The following is a 17,248-nucleotide window of genomic DNA, read 5'->3' on the forward strand; positions in this document are numbered from 1 at the left end:
CCAGTAGAGGGGAATTCCCGCCGGCAGGTGGAGCTGCGGAGAGCAGAGGAACAACCCCTCTGTACTGCCACAGATGCCATATAGGAATTGTACGATAGGAAGCAATACAGGGCAAGATAGCCCCTAGTGAAAGAGAGTGAGCACAGAGACAGAATGTATGTATGTCCACCAATCTAGTCGCCACCTAGCGACGGTAAACATACAACAGTCAAGACCAAGTGGGAAAGCAATCACAAGAGATGGCGATTGCTAACAGTGACACAAGACTGAATAAGCACAGAGATAGAATGTATGTATGTCCACCAATCTAGTCGCCACCTGGCGACGGTGAACACGCAACAGCGGAAACCAAGTGAGAAAGCAATCGCAAGAGATGGCGATTGCTAACAGCGACACAAGACTGAATAAGCACAGAGATATAATGTGTGTATGTCCACCAATCTAGTCACCACCTGGTGACGGTGAACACACAACAGCGGAAACCAAGTGGGAACGCAATCGCAAGAATGGCGATTGCAAACAGTGACACAAGACCGAGTAAGACAGAGCACAAGTGTAACAAGAAAGACACAGCAATAACTATGATCAGAACGCCAAGGAAAATAACAAAAGCACTCGCTAAGCACAGTCGCCGCACGAAAAGCGCAACAGCGACAAAGCACGCTAATGGCGCGGTCTCCGCGCGAAAAGCGCAACAGAGACAAAACACGCCAACCCTAACTAACCAATGTAACACGAAAATGAATAGAGAACGCAAACGCTGGCTAAACGGTTACCTCACCGAGCCTACAGCAAGCATTCGTTCCAGACAAGACAGACAGAAGGAGCAACCAGTAGCAACCGCTGCTCTGGCTTGCACCCCTAAGACAGAGTACAGAAGGAACCACCGCCACTACCGCTAGGGCGAATGCGATCCTAACAGACAGAACGTTTTCCTGTCGACCGCCGCTGGCGACAAGACAATCGCAACAGATAGACAGAACAAGGCAATACAGATAATACAACCTGACTACGCTAGAAGGAATGCTTAGTGCAGTCCCAAGGAATTACTCTAAGATAATCTTAGCAAACAATTAGCAAATGCTGAGACTCCAGGAAAGTTTGCAGGAACAAACCATCATAACCAGCAGGGAATTCTGGGAGGAAATGGCATTTATACTGCAAGCCATCAAAGGAAGCAGCTAAGCAATTTGCATGACAAGTGGGTGCAAATTCCTCACCAGCAGAGCAACTCTGAAACTTGCAGAGTGGAGACAGGTCTCTTTTCTAGAGACCTGCAACACTCAGACCTAAAGAATGGTCAAAAAGCTGTCTGCCTGTGCAGACAGCTGAGCAGATCATTACACAGAAGAAGAAGAAGAAAAAGAAGAAGAACCAGGTGAAGAAGAAGAGGAAGAACCAGAAGAAGAAGAAGAACAACCAAGTGAAAAAGGAATAGAACCAGAAGAAGAACCAGAACCAGGAGAAAAATAATAAGAAGAAGAACCAAGTGAAGAAGAAGAATGAAGAAGAGCGAAGAAGAAGAACCAGAACCAAAAGAAGAAGAAGAAGAAGAAGAGGAACCAGATGAAGAAGAAGAAGAACCAGACGAAGAAGAACCAGGTGAAGAAGAAGAAGAACCAGAAGAAGAAGAACCAGATGAAGTAGAACCAGAAGAAGAAGAGCCAGAAGAAGAACCAGAGGAAGAAGAAGAAGAACCAGATGATGACAAAGGAGAAAAACCAGATGAAGAAGAAGAAGAACCAGATGAAGAACCAGATGAAGAAGAAGAAGAACCGGATGAAGAAGAAGAACAAGAAGAAGAACCAGGTGGAGAAGAAGAAGAACCAGAACCTGAAGAACTAGAAGGAGAACCAGAAGAAGAAGAAGAAGAAGAACCAGAAGAAGATCCAGGTGAAGAAGAACCAGAATCAGAAGAAGAACCAGGTGAAAAAGAAGAATAAGAAGAAGAACCAGAACCAGAGGAAGAAGAAGAAGAAGAAGAACCAGAAGAAGAGGAAGAAGAAGAAGAAGAACCAGAAGAAGAACCAGGGGAAGAAGAACCAGAACCAGAAGAAAAACTAGAAGAAGAAGAAGAGCCAGGTGAAGAAGACGAAGAACCAGGTGAAGAAGAAGAAGAACCTGAACCAGAAGAAGAAAAAGAACCAGGTGAAGAAGAAGAGGAAGAACCAGAAGAAGAAGAAGAACAACCAAGTGAAAAAGAAGAATAACTAGAAGAAGAACCAGAAGAAGAACCAGAAGAAGAACCAGAAGAATATGAAAAACCAGATGAAGAAGAAAAAAAAAGACCAGATGGTGAAGAAGAAGAAGAAGAAGAACCATATGAAGAGGAAAAAAAACAGATGAAGAAGAAGAAGAACCAAAAAAAGAAGAAGAAGAAGAAGAACCAGGTGATGAAGAAGAAGAAGATCCAGATGAAGAAGAACCAGAAGAAGATCCAGGTGAAGATGAACCAGAATCAGAAGAAGAACCAGAAGAAGAAGAACCAGGCGAAGAAGAAGAACCAGAAGAAGAAGAAGAAAAAAAAGAAGAAGAACCAGGTGAAGAAGAAGAAGAACCAGAAGAAGAACCAGAACCAGAAGAAGAAGAAGAAGAACCAGAAGAAGAACCAGAACCAGAAGAAGAAAAAGAAGAAGAACAACCAGAACCTGAAGAACTAGAAGAAGAACCAGAAGAAGAAGAACCAGAAGAAGAACCAGAAGAAGAAGAACCAGATGAAGAAGAAGAAGAACCAGATGAAGATGAAGAAGAACCAGATGAAGAAGAAGAAGCAAAACCAGATGAAGAAGAAGAAGAACCAGATGAAGAAGAAGAAGAACAAGATAAAGAAGAAGAAGAACCAGATGAAGAAGAAGAACCAGATGAAGAACCAGATAAAGAAGAAGAAGAACCGGATGAAGAAGAAGAAGAAGAACCAGGTGAAGTAGAAGAACCAGAACCAGAAGAAGAATCAGGTGAAAAAGAACCACAACCAGAAGAAGAACCAGATGAAGAAGAACCAGAACCAGAAGAAGAACCAGGTGAAGAACCAGAACCAGAAGAAGAACCAGGTGAAGAAGAACCAGAACCAGAAGAAAAAACAGAAGAAGAAGAAGAGCCAGGTAATGAAGAAGAAGAAACAGGTGAAGAAGAAGAAGAACTAGAACCAGAAGAAGAAAAATAAGAACCAGGTGAAGAAGAAGAGGAAGAACCAGAAGAAGAAGAAGAAGAAGAAGAAGAAGAACAACAACAACAACCAAGTGAAAAAAAAGAAGAACTGGAAGAAGAACCAGAAGAAGAACCAGAAGACGAAGAAGAAGAACCAGAAGACGAAGAAGAAAAACCAGAAGAAGAACCAGAAGAATAAGTAGAACCAGATGAAGAAGAAAAAGGACCAGATGGTGAAGAAGAAGAAGAACCTGATGAAGAAGAAGAAGAACCAGATGAAGAAGAAGAAGAAGAACCAGAACCAGAAGAAGAAGAACCAGGTGAAGAAGAATAAGTAGAACCAGATGAGGAAGAACCAGAAAAAGATCCAGGTGAAGAAGAACCAGAATCAGAAGAAGAACCAGAAGAAGAAGAACCAGGTGAAGAAGAAGAACCAGAACCAGAAGAAGAAGAAGAAAAAGAAGAAGAAGAACCAGAAGAAGAACCAGAACCAGAAGAAGAAAAAGAAGAAGAAGAACCAGAACCTGAAGAACTAGAAGAAGAACCAGAAGAAGAACCAGAAGAAGAATGTAACTATTTGCGTCAGCAAGAGGCAGAATTCTGATAATTAGGTGATCTGCAGTATCACCAATAATGCAGATATATACCTGATTATAAGGTGATCTGCAGAATCACCTATAATGCTGGTATATCAGAAGCTGCCGTGACAACAAATACAAAAGGTGTAACAGTTGTAACGTGCTTGGTGCAACAGTAATACTGATAACTAACAGTAGAATAAGGAATAAGCGCTCATAAAAATCTCTGCTATAGTCCGTGTAATCACACAGTGAAAAATTACAGCAGTAACATCAGTGGGACAGTGTCCCCCCCCCCAGGGTGAAGAGACCCACCGGACTTGATGGCCTGAATGGGCCCGACAACGCCTTAGGGGTATAGGCCACCTCAGCGGGGATCGCATTTGGTTGAGGTGGGAAAACGGCGAGGAATTGGCGCAAAACTATTGCTGTCAGGGTTGCTCATAAACTACGCCAGCGCGAATCTACGCATCGTAGTACGCAACCACGCATCGTAGTCCGTAGGCGAAGTTTAAGAACTGCACGTACGCATTTCCGCGTAGTCGTAGTCCCGCTATGCGTAGCTTCGCCCGCTACGCGTAGTTGACGTATGTATTGCGAAGTCAACTACGCGTGCGGTAACTGCATTGATATGGGTCATTGCGCATGCGCAGAAATTTTATTGCCCTTTGTACGCATTCAATTTCGCATTGGATGTTGGAATGTATGCTTAAATTAGTTTGTGTATGCGCATAGTTAGCAGATTATTGCGGAATTTTTTCCGCATAAGGTCATAAGCGGTCGCATCAACTACGCTACGCAATACGTGAAGCTTGCGTATTTTAATGCGTAGTCTACGGTATGCTAATATAGCGAAGTGGCTGATTTTGGAGCCGTAGATTGCGAAGCGTATTTGCGTAAAAATATGCGTAGTTCCAGCATAGCGAAGTTGGCTGCCTACGACCATCCCTGATTGCTGTCTCCCCACTCCTGCGTAGCCGCTTGCTCTTTACTGCCCAGGCTGTGCCTGTTTTTAAACTCTTTTTTAATAAAAGTGGGACCAATTCCCTTAAGCGCTTTTACGCTATGTGAAGCGTCTTGTTTTTATTTGGAGGTAAATACATCAGAACCAGCCCAGCGAGGTGGAAAGAGTTGATGCCCGGAGGTTGCCAGAGAGGCTGAGGGGTGGCCTATACCCCTAAGGCGTTGTCGGGCCCATTCAGGCCATCAAGTCCGGTGAGTCTCTTCACGCTGGGGGGGGGGGGGGGGGGACACTGTCCCACTGATGTTACTGCTGTCATTTTTCACTGTGTGATTACACGGACTATAGCAGAGACTTTTATGAGCGCTTATTCCTTATTCTACTGATTTTAATAAGCTATTCACTAATAGTCAGGCAGCGCTCCACCATTTAATGGACTGGTGTTTCAAAGTTTCTAAGACTGGTTGTTTAAACTGATAACTAATTGCTATATTCCTGTGAGCGCTTGTGTACAATTTGGTTTTTAAGTAATACTGATAGGTTTGGCAGAACCTCACCAGAGGAGCTGGTGGGTACTATCAGTAATGAACCTCACCAGTGACAAGGGCTCACTGGTGAGTAGAGAGCAGAACCTCACCAGAGGAGCTGGTGGGAACTATCAGTAATGAACCTCACCAGTGACAAGGGCTCACTGGTGAGTAGAGTGGTCAGACAGATCGGATTGGCAACAGACAGGAAGGTACAGTACAAAATTGGCAGGCAAAAGGATAGAGATATATCAGGCAGGGTTAGCAACAGAATCAGATGGGCTAAAGTACTAAATCGTAAGTCGAGAGCAAAGTCAGAAGAGAGCCAGAGTCATACACAGGATATCAAGCAATATATATATCAATAACAGTAATAAATCCTAGTCTTGTGTGAAATCCCCGGTTTCCTCCCGGATCAAAGCACACCGGATCTATCTAAGGTCTGAGTGCTAACACGTAGCATTCGCAACAGCAGACAGTTTGCAAGTGACTCCAAGCTGCTTAAGAATCGGAGGAGACCCCTCGGCCACGCCCCCGTTTATCAGCCAATCGGAGATGCCGAGAGTCTGCGCTGATGTCAGCCGACCGGCCGGTCAGCTGACGCGCCTCCTTCCCGCATAAATGTCCCGTCTGTGCGCGCGCGCGTGTGACAAAGCTACTCTGTGAGCCACTGACAGTCCCCTCCTCGGCGTGCTAGATGCTGGAGGAATGGGAGAAATGCCCGACAGGGAAACCGAAGCAGCTGCAGAGGCATCCTGACTGCCCGCAGCTGCTTCCCCAGGGATTGTTACAGTACCCCCCCCCCCCTCGAGGCATGGACTACGGACACGGTCCACCTGGCTTCTCAGGATGTACTTCATGAAATTTCCTGAGTTCCTCCGCATGCATACGATGCCCTGGTACCCGAGTTCTCTCCTCAGGCCCATACCCTTTCCAGGGAACAAGGTACTGTATAGAGTTCTGTACCCACCGAGAGTCCAACATTTTCTCAAACTCATATTCAGGTTCTCCATCAATCACCACGGGGTGCGGGTGGGGACGGTTTGGGGTGGGAGGGGAGAGGAGTCTACATGCACAGCAGGTTTCAACAGAGACACATGGAGTGATTTAACCCCTCTCATACTGGAAGGTAGAGAGATGACATATGAGACACTATTAATCTTTTTGGACACAGGGTATGGGCCTATAAATCTGGGACCCAATTTCGCAGAGGGCTGCTATAAAGCCAAATGCCGGGTGGAAACCCACACCATGTCACCAGGTGCAAATTCCCATTCCACAGACCGTCTCTTATCTGCCTGTCTTTTCTGGGTCTGAAAGGCCTTTTCTAAGTTTCTTTTAACCACACCCCAGATCTCCTTCAAAGTTCCCTGCCACACTTCCAAAGCAGGGAAAGGAGATGACACTACTGGCAGAGGAGAGAATTTGGGTGATCTCCCCGCTACTATCTGGAACGGGGAAAAACCTAAAGAGGCACTCTTTAAGTTATTATGTGCAAACTCTGCAAATGGCAAAAACTTCACCCAATCCAATTGGGCATCTGCCACATAGCACCTAAGGAACTGTTCAAGGGACTGGTTAACCCTTTCAGTCTGTCCATTAGTTTGTGGATGGTAGCCAGAGGAGAATGACAGGTGCATACCCAAATGATGACAGAAAGCCCTCCAGAACTTGGACATGAACTGGACTCCCCTGTCTGACACCACGTTCTCCGGGATACCATGTAATCGGAAGATGTGGTGAATGAAGAGTTCTGCCAGTTCTTGAGCAGAGGGGAGTCCATCCAATGGAATGAAATGGGCCATCTTGCTGAACCTATCGACTACCACCCAAATGACTGTTTTCCTCTCAGATCTGGGCAATTCACCCACAAAATCCATGGACAGATGGGTCCATGGTTGTTCAGGTATGGGTAGTGATTGTAGAGTGCCTACAGGAGCATGCCTGGATGGTTTACTCCTGGCACACACAGAACAATCTCTGACTAGAGTTGGGCCGAACGGTTCGCCTGCGAACGGTTCCATGCGAACTTCAGTGGTTCGCGTTCGCGTCCCGCAGGCGAACCTTTGCGGAAGTTCGGTTCGCCCCATAATGCACATGGAGGGTCAACTTTGACCCTCTCTACATCACAGTCAGCAGGCCCAGTGTAGCCAATTAGGCTACACTAGCCCCTGGAGCCCCACCCCCCCTTATATAAGGCAGGCAGCGGCGGCCATTACGGTCACTCGTGTGCTGCCTGCGTTAGTGAGAGTAGGGCGAGCTGCTGCAGACTGTCTCTCAGGGAAAGATTAGTTAGGCTTAACTTGTTCCTGTCTGGCTGCATACCTGTTCTGTGAACCCACCACTGCATACCTGTGCTGTGAACCCACCACTGCATACCTGTGCTGTGAACCCACCACTGCATACCTGTTCTGTGAACTCACCACTGCATACCTGTACTGTGAAACCACCACTGCATACCTGTTCAGTGAACCCACCACTGCATACCTGTGCTGTGAACCCACCACTGCATACCTGTTCAGTGAACCTGCCACTGCATACCTGTTCTGTTCAGTGGACCCGCCACTGTATACCTGTTCATTGAACCCACCACTGCATACCTGTGCTGTGAACCCACCACTGCATACCTGTTCTGTGAACCCACCACTGCATACCTGTTCAGTGAACTCGCCACTGCATACCTGTTCTGTTCAGTGGACCCGCCACTGTATACCTGTTCAGTGAACCCACCACTGCATACCTGTGCTGTGAACCCACCACTGCATACCTGTTCTGTGAACCCACCACTGCATACCTGTTCAGTGAACCTGCCACTGCATACCTGTTCTGTTCAGTGGACCCGCCACTGTATACCTGTTCATTGAACCCACCACTGCATACCTGTGCTGTGAACCCACCACTGCATACCTGTTCTGTGAACCCACCACTGCATACCTGTTCAGTGAACCCACCACTGCATACCTGTTCTGTTCAGTGGACCCGCCACTGTATACCTGTTCAGTGAACCCACCACTGCATACCTGTGCTGTGAACCCACCACTGCATACCTGTTCTGTGAACCCACCACTGCATACCTGTTCAGTGAACCCACCACTGCATACCTGTTGTGTTCAGTGAACCCGCCACTGCATACCTGTTCTGCTCAGTGGACCCGCCACTGTATACCTGTTCAGTGAACCCGCCACTGCATACCTGTTGTGTTCAGTGAACCTGCCACTGCATACCTGTTCTGTGAACCCGCCACTGTATACCTGTTCTGTTTAGTGAACCCGCCACTGCATACCTGTTCTGTTCAGTGGACCCGCCACTGTATACCTGTTCAGTGAACCCACCACTGCACACCTGTGCTGTGAACCCACCACTGCATACCTGTTCTGTGAACCCACCACTGCATACCTGTTCAGTGAACCCACCACAGCATACCTGTTGTGTTCAGTGAACCCGCCACTGCATACCTGCTGTGTTCAGTGGACCTGCCACTGCATACCTGTTCTGTGAACGCGCCACTGTATACCTGTTCTGTTTAGTGAACCCGCCACTGTATACCTGTTCTGTTTAGTGAACCCGCCACTGCATACCTGTTCTGTTCAGTGGACCCGCCACTGTATACCTGTTCAGTGAACCCGCCACTGCATACCTGTTGTGTTCAGTGAACCTGCCACTGCATACCTGTTCTGTGAACCCGCCACTGTATACCTGTTCTGTTTAGTGAACCCGCCACTGCATACCTGTTCTGTTCAGTGGACCCGCCACTGTATACCTGTTCAGTGAACCCACCACTGCATACCTGTACTGTGAACCCACCACTGCATACCTGTTCTGTGAACCCACCACTGCATACCTGTTCAGTGAACCCACCACTGCATACCTGTTGTGTTCAGTGAACCCGCCACTGCATACCTGTTCTGTTCAGTGGACCCGCCACAGTATACCTGTTTAGTGACCCCGCCACTGCATACCTGTTGTGTTCAGTGAACCCGCCACTGCATACCTGTTGTGTTCAGTGAACCTGCCACTGCATACCTGTTCTGTGAACCCGCCACTGTATACCTGTTCTGTTTAGTGAACCCGCCACTGCATACCTGTTCTGTTCAGTGGACCCGCCACTGTATACCTGTTCAGTGAACCCGCCACTGCATACCTGTTCTGTTCAGTGGACCCGCCACTGTATACCTGTTCAGTGAACCCGCCACTGCATACCTGTTGTGTTCAGTGAACCTGCCACTGCATACCTGTTCTGTGAACCCGCCACTGCATACCTGTTCTGTTCAGTGGACCCGCCACTGTATACCTGTTCTGTTCAGTGAACACGCTAATGTATACCTGTTCAGTGAACCCGCCACTGCATACCTGTTCTGTTCAGTGGACCCGCCACTGCATACCTGTTCTGTGAACCCGCCACTGTATACCTGTTCTGTTCAGTGAACCCACCGCATCAGTGCGCATACCTGTGCAGTTAAGTGAACCCACCTACCTATGTGAGTGCACGCAGTGTGATATACCACTCCGTGCATACCCGATATGGACAAAACAGGTAGAGGAAGAGGTAGTGCCAGAGCCAGAGGAAGGCCACCCGGCAGGTCTGCGCGAGGTCGTGTAAATGTATTTTCGTGTGGACCTGGCCCACAGTACAGTGCTCGGAAGAAGGCACATCCCATCACCTCCCAAGATTGTCAGGACGTGGTTGAGTATTTAGCGACACAGAACACCTCATCTTGCTCAGCCACCAGCGCTACTACTAACATCACTTCCGCTGCATTTGACACTTCGCAAGAATTTTTTAGTGGTGAAATCACTGATGCACAGCCATTGTTGTTACAGCCAGATGAATTTTCACCAGCTCATATGTCTGAGTTACGCGGCAACACTATGGATGTAACGTGTCAGGAGGATGAAGGACCTACTGATGATGCAAGTTTGGATTTGTCTGAGGCAAGCAAAGCTGGGCAGGATGACTACGATGATGACGGTAATAGGGATCCTCTGTATGTTCCCAATAGAGGAGATGAAGAGGGGGACAGTTCAGAGGGGGAGTCAGAGAGTAGTAGGAGGAGAGAAGTTGCTGAAAGAAGCTGGGGCAGCTCTTCGTCAGAAACAGCTGGTGGCAGAGTCCGGCACCATGTATCGCCACCTATGTACAGCCAGCCAACTTGCCCTTCAGCATCAGCTGCTGAGGTCCCCATAGTGCCCACATCCCAGGGTGGCTCAGCGGTGTGGAAATTTTTTAATGTGTGTGCCTCAGATCGGACCAAAGCCATCTGTTCGCTCTGCCAACAAAAATTGAGCCGTGGAAAGGCCAACACTCATGTAGGGACAAGTGCCTTACGAAGGCACCTGGAGAAAAGGCACAAACAGCAATGGGATGGCCACCTGAGCAAAAGTAGCAGCAGCACACAAAAGCAAAGCCACCCTCCTTCTCCTCTTCCTCCTCCATCAGGTGCATTATCTGCTTCTGCCGCTTTCTCCCTTCCACCTTCACAGGCACCCTCCTCCACTCCGCCTCTGCCCTTGAGCGCTTCCTGCTCCTCTGCCCACAGCAGCAGTCAGGTGTCCGTGAAGGAAATGTTTGAGCGGAAGAAGCCAATTTCGGCCAGTCACCCCCTTGCCCGGCGTCTGACAGCTGGCGTGGCGGAACTGTTAGCTCGGCAGCTGTTACCATACCGGCTGGTGGACTCTGAGGCCTTCCGTAAATTTGTGGCCATCGGAACACCGCAGTGGAAGATGCCAGGCCGCACTTATTTTTCGAGAAAGGCCATACCCCAACTGCACCGCGAAGTTGAGAGGCAAGTGGTGTCATCTCTTGTGAAGAGCGTTGGGTCAAGGGTACACCTGACCATGGATGCCTGGTCTGCCAAGCACGGGCAGGGCCGCTACATTACGTACAGAGCCCATTGGGTGAACCTGGTGGTGAACGATGGCAAGCAGGGCGCAGCAGACCAAATTGTGACACCTCCACGGCTTGCAGGCAGGCCTCCTGCCACCTCCTCTCCTCCTGCTACATGCTCTTCGCTGTCCTCCTCCTCCTTGGCTGAGTGGCAGTTCTCCTCTCCAGCTACACAGCCCCAGCTCCGCAGGGCCTATGCTGCATGCCAGGTAAGACGGTGTCACGCCATCTTAGACATGTCTTGTCTCAAAGCGGAGAGTCACACTGGAGCAGCTCTCCTGGCTGCTCTTAAGAAACAGGTGGATTATCTTACATATATTGTAGTCATATATAAGATTCACAGCTTTTCAACTGCAAGTTTATTTGAATTTTTGTAATTAACATCTGCTCAATAAAATCTTTTATGATGAAAAAAAAAAAAAAAAAAGAAACAGGTGGATGAGTGGCTGACCCCGCACCACCTGGAGATAGGCAACGTGGTGTGCGACAACGGCAGCAATCTGCTTGCCGCTTTGCATATGGGGAAGCTGACACACATACCCTGCATGGCACATGTCATGAATCTAGTGGTTCAAAGATTTGTGGCAAAGTACCCTGGCTTAGCGAATGTCCTGAAGCAGGCCAGGAAGTTCTGTGGGCATTTGAGGCGGTCTTACACAGCCATGGCACGCTTTGCGGAAATTCAGCGCAAAAACAACATGCCGGTGAGACGCCTCATTTGCGATAGCCCGACTCGCTGGAACTCGACCCTGCTCATGTTCTCCCGCCTGCTAGAACAGAAGAAAGCCGTGACCCACTACCTCTACAACTACAGTAGAATGAAACAGTCTGGGAAGATGGGGATGTTCTGGCCCGACAACTGGACACTGATGAAAAATGCATGCAGGCTCATGCGGCCGTTTGAGGAGGTGACCAACCTGGTGAGCCGCAGTGAGGGCACCATCAGCGACTTAATTCCCTACGCTTACTTCTTGGAGCGTGCTGTGCGTAGAGTAGCGGATGAAGCTGTGAATGAGCGTGACCAGGAACCGTTACGGCAGGAACAGGCATGGGACCAATTTTCATCAGACCGAGCTGTTTCCTCAACACCTGCGGCAGCACAGAGGGGGGAGGAGGAGGAAGAAGAGAAGTCGTGTGCAGAAGACGAGTCAGACTCAGAGGATGATGAGCAAGGTGTTTCTTTGGGGGAGGAGGAGGAGGAGGAGGAGGAGGGGACAGCGGCAGGAGAACAACCTCAGCAGGCATCGCAAGGGGCTTGTGCTGCTCAACCTTCCCATGGTATTGTTCGCGGCTGGGGGTAGGAGGTTGACTTACCTGACGTCACTGAGGAAGAGCAAGAGGAGATGGAGGGTACTGGATCCGACTTTGTGCAGATGTCGTCTTTTATGCTGTCCTGCCTGTTGAGGGACCCCCGTATAAAAAACCTCAAGGGGATTGACCTGTACTGGGTGGCCACACTACTAGACCCTCGGTACAGGCACAAAGTGGCGGACCTGTTACCAACTCACCAGAAGGTGGAAAGGATGCAGCACATGCAGAACCAGCTGTCAACTATGCTTTACAATGCCTTTAAGGGTGATGTGACGGCACAACGCCAGCAAGGTACCACTGCCACTAATCCTCCTCCCGTGTCCACGCAGTCAAAGACAGGACGCTCCAGCGATCTCATGGTGATGTCGGACATGCGGACGTTCTTTAGTCCAACACCTCGCCGTAGCCCTTCCGGATCCACCCTCCACCAACGCCTGGAACGGCAGGTAGCCAACTACCTGGCCTTAAGTGTGGATGTAGACACTGCTGTGAACAGCGATGAGGAACCCTTGAACTACTGGGTGCGCAGGCTTGACCTGTGGCCAGAGCTGTCCCAATTTGCCATCCAACTTCTCTCCTGCCCTGCCGCAAGCGTCCTGTCAGAAAGGACCTTCAGCGCAGCTGGAGGCATTGTCACAGAGAAGAGAAGTCGCCTAAGTCACAAAAGTGTTAAGTGCCTCACCTTTATCAAAATGAATGAGGCATGGATCCCGGAGGGCTGCTGCCCGCCCCAAGACTAAGTCAGTCCCCGCACACACAGCATCTCTACCTGCACGCCGTGTGACTGGCTGCCTGGCCTGTAGAGTTGGGCCGAACGGTTCGCCTGCGAACGGTTCCATGCGAACTTCCGTGGTTCGCGTTCGCGTCCCGCAGGCGAACCTTTGTGGAAGTTCGGTTCGCCCCATAATGCACATGGAGGGTCAACTTTGACCCTCTACATCACAGTCAGCAGGCCCAGTGTAGCCAATTAGGCTACACTAGCCCCTGAAGCCCCACCCCCCCTTATATAAGGCAGGCAGCGGCGGCCATTACGGTCACTCGTGTGCTGCCTGCGTTAGTGAGAGTAGGGCGAGCTGCTGCAGACTGTCTCTCAGGGAAAGATTAGTTAGGCTTAACTTGTTCCTGTCTGGCTGCATACCTGTTCTGTGAACCCACCACTGCATACCTGTGCTGTGAACCCACCACTGCATACCTGTGCTGTGAACCCACCACTGCATACCTGTGCTGTGAACCCACCACTGCATACCTGTGCTGTGAACCCACCACTGCATACCTGTGCTGTGAACCCACCACTGCATACCTGTTCAGTGAACCTGCCACTGCATACCTGTTCTGTTCAGTGGACCCGCCACTGTATACCTGTTCATTGAACCCACCACTGCATACCTGTGCTGTGAACCCACCACTGCATACCTGTTCTGTGAACCCACCACTGCATACCTGTTCAGTGAACCCGCCACTGCATACCTGTTCTGTTCAGTGGACCCGCCACTGTATACCTGTTCAGTGAACCCGCCACTGCATACCTGTTCTGTTCAGTGGACCCGCCACTGTATACCTGTTCAGTGAACCCGCCACTGCATACCTGTTGTGTTCAGTGAACCTGCCACTGCATACCTGTTCAGTGAACACGCCACTGTATACCTGTTCTGTTTAGTGAACCCGCCACTGTATACCTGTTCTGTTTAGTGAACCCGCCACTGCATACCTGTTCTGTTCAGTGGACCCGCCACTGTATACCTGTTCAGTGAACCCGCCACTGCATTCCTGTTGTGTTCAGTGAACCTGCCACTGCATACCTGTTCTGTGAACACGCCACTGTATACCTGTTCTGTTTAGTGAACCCGCCACTGTATACCTGTTCTGTTTAGTGAACCCGCCACTGTATACCTGTTCTGTTTAGTGAATCCGCCACTGCATACCTGTTCTGTTCAGTGGACCCGCCACTGTATACCTGTTCAGTGAACCCGCCACTGCATACCTGTTGTGTTCAGTGAACCTGCCACTGCATACCTGTTCTGTGAACCCGCCACTGTATACCTGTTCTGTTTAGTGAACCCGCCACTGTATACCTGTTCTGTTTAGTGAACCCACCACTGTATACCTGTTCTGTTTAGTGAACCCGCCACTGCATACCTGTTCTGTTCAGTGGACCCGCCACTGTATACCTGTTCAGTGAACCCGCCACTGCATACCTGTTCTGTTCAGTGGACCCGCCACTGTATACCTGTTCAGTGAACCCGCCACTGCATACCTGTTGTGTTCAGTGAACCTGCCACTGCATACCTGTTCTGTGAACCCGCCACTGTATACCTGTTCTGTTTAGTGAACCCGCCACTGTATACCTGTTCTGTTTAGTGAACCCGCCACTGCATACCTGTTCTGTTCAGTGGACCCGCCACTGTATACCTGTTCAGTGAACCCGCCACTGCATACCTGTTGTGTTCAGTGAACCTGCCACTGCATACCTGTTCTGTGAACCCGCCACTGTATACCTGTTCTGTTTAGTGAACCCGCCACTGTATACCTGTTCTGTTTAGTGAACCCGCCACTGTATACCTGTTCTGTTTAGTGAACCCGCCACTGTATACCTGTTCAGTGAACCCGCCACTGCATACCTGTTGTGTTCAGTGAACCTGCCACTGCATACCTGTTCTGTGAACCCGCCACTGTATACCTGTTCTGTTTAGTGAACCCGCCACTGTATACCTGTTCTGTTTAGTGAACCCGCCACTGCATACCTGTTCTGTTCAGTGGACCCGCCACTGTATACCTGTTCAGTGAACCCGCCACTGCATACCTGTTGTGTTCAGTGAACCTGCCACTGCATACCTGTTCTGTGAACACGCCACTGTATACCTGTTCTGTTTAGTGAACCCGCCACTGTATACCTGTTCTGTTTAGTGAACCCGCCACTGTATACCTGTTCTGTTTAGTGAACCCGCCACTGCATACCTGTTCTGTTCAGTGGACCCGCCACTGTATACCTGTTCAGTGAACCCGCCACTGCATACCTGTTGTGTTCAGTGAACCTGCCACTGCATACCTGTTCTGTGAACCCGCCACTGTATACCTGTTCTGTTTAGTGAACCCGCCACTGTATACCTGTTCTGCTTAGTGAACCCGCCACTGCATACCTGTTCTGTTCAGTGGACACGCCACTGCATACCTGTTCTGTGAACCCGCCACTGTATACCTGTTCTGTTCAGTGAACCCACCGCATCAGTGCGCATACCTGTGCAGTTAAGTGAACCCACCTACCTACGTGAGTGCACGCAGTGTGATATACCACTCCGTGCATACCCGATATGGACAAAACAGGTAGAGGAAGAGGTAGTGCCAGAGCCAGAGGAATGCCACCCGGCAGGTCTGCGCGAGGTCGTGTAAATGTAATTTCGTGTGGACCTGGCCCACAGTACAGTGCTCGGAAGAAGGCACGTCCCATCACCTCCCAAGATTGTCAGGAAGTGGTTGAGTATTTAGCGACACAGAACACCTCATCTTGCTCAGCCACCAGCGCTACTACTAGCACCACTTCCGCTGCATTTGACACTTCGCAAGAATTATTTAGTGTTGAAATCACTGATGCACAGCCATTGTTGTTACAGCCAGATGAATTTTCACCAGCTCATATGTCTGAGTTACGCGGCAACACTATGGATGTAACGTGTCAGGAGGATGAAGGACCTACTGATGGTGCAAGTTTGGATTTGTCTGAGGCAAGCGAAGCTGGGCAGGATGACTACGATGATGACGGTAATAGGGATCCTCTGTATGTTCCCAATAGAGGAGATGAAGAGGGGGACAGTTCAGAGGAGGAGTCAGAGAGTAGTAGGAGGAGAGAAGTTGCTGAAAGAAGCTGGGGCAGCTCTTTGTCAGAAACAGCTGGTGGCAGAGTCCGGCACCATGTATCGCCACCTATGTACAGCCAGCCAACTTGCCCTTCAGCATCAGCTGCTGAGGTCCCCATAGTGCTAGTGTTGGGCGAACATCTAGATGTTCGGGTTCGGGTCGAACAGGCCGAACATGGCCGCGATGTTCGGGTGTTCGACCCGAACTCCGAACATAATGGAAGTCAATGGGGACCCGAACTTTTGTGCTTTGTAAAGCCTCCTTACATGCTACATACCCCAAATTTACAGGGTATGTGCACCTTGGGAGTGGGTACAAGAGGAAAAAAAAATTAGCAAAAAGTGCTTATAGTTTTTGAGAAAATCGATTTTAAAGTTTCAAAGGGAAAACTGTCTTTTAAATGCGGGAAATGTCTGTTTTCTTTGCACAGGTAACATGCTTTTTGTCGGCATGCAGTCATAAATGTAATACATATAAGAGGTTCCAGGAAAAGGGACCGGTAACGCTAACCCAGCAGCAGCACACGTGATGGAACAGGAGGAGGGTGGCGCAGGAGGAGAAGGCCACGCTTTGAGACACAACAACCCAGGCCTTGCATGAGGACAAGAAGCGTGCGGATAGCATGCTTTGTACCGCCATGCAGTCATAAATGTAATAAAGATAAGTGGTTCAATAAACAGGGACCACGCGGCAACGCTAACCCAGCAGCAGCAGACGTGATGGAACAGGAGGAGGCGCAGGAGGAGAAGGCCACACTTTGTGAGACACAACAACCCAGGCCTTGCATGAGGACAAGAAGCGTGCGGATAGCATGCTTTGTACCGCCATGCAGTCATAAATGTAATAAAGATAAGTGGTTCAATAAACAGGGACCACGCGGCAACGCTAACCCAGCAGCAGCAGACGTGATGGAACAGGAGGAGGCGCAGGAGGAGAAGGCCACGCTTTGTGAGACACAACAACCCAGGCCTTGCATGAGGACAAGAAG

At 49.4% G+C, this 17,248-nt stretch overlaps 2 protein-coding genes across 2 annotated transcripts in view; both read right to left on the reverse strand.

Moving 5' to 3' along the window:
• LOC137528401 (ADP-ribosylation factor-like protein 13B) overlaps positions 1–17,248 on the reverse strand; it is a 2,482,321-nt gene that overhangs the window by 2,148,373 nt on the left and 316,700 nt on the right. The window lies entirely within an intron of this gene.
• Positions 1,535–2,008, reverse strand: LOC137528397 (dermokine-like; the record flags this gene model as incomplete). Its single annotated transcript, XM_068249691.1, has 1 exon — positions 1,535–2,008. A coding segment is annotated over one exon (474 nt), but the record flags the coding sequence as incomplete, so codon positions are not given.

This window comes from Hyperolius riggenbachi, chromosome 8, assembly GCF_040937935.1.
Source record: "Hyperolius riggenbachi isolate aHypRig1 chromosome 8, aHypRig1.pri, whole genome shotgun sequence".
NCBI lineage: Eukaryota > Metazoa > Chordata > Amphibia > Anura > Hyperoliidae > Hyperolius > Hyperolius riggenbachi.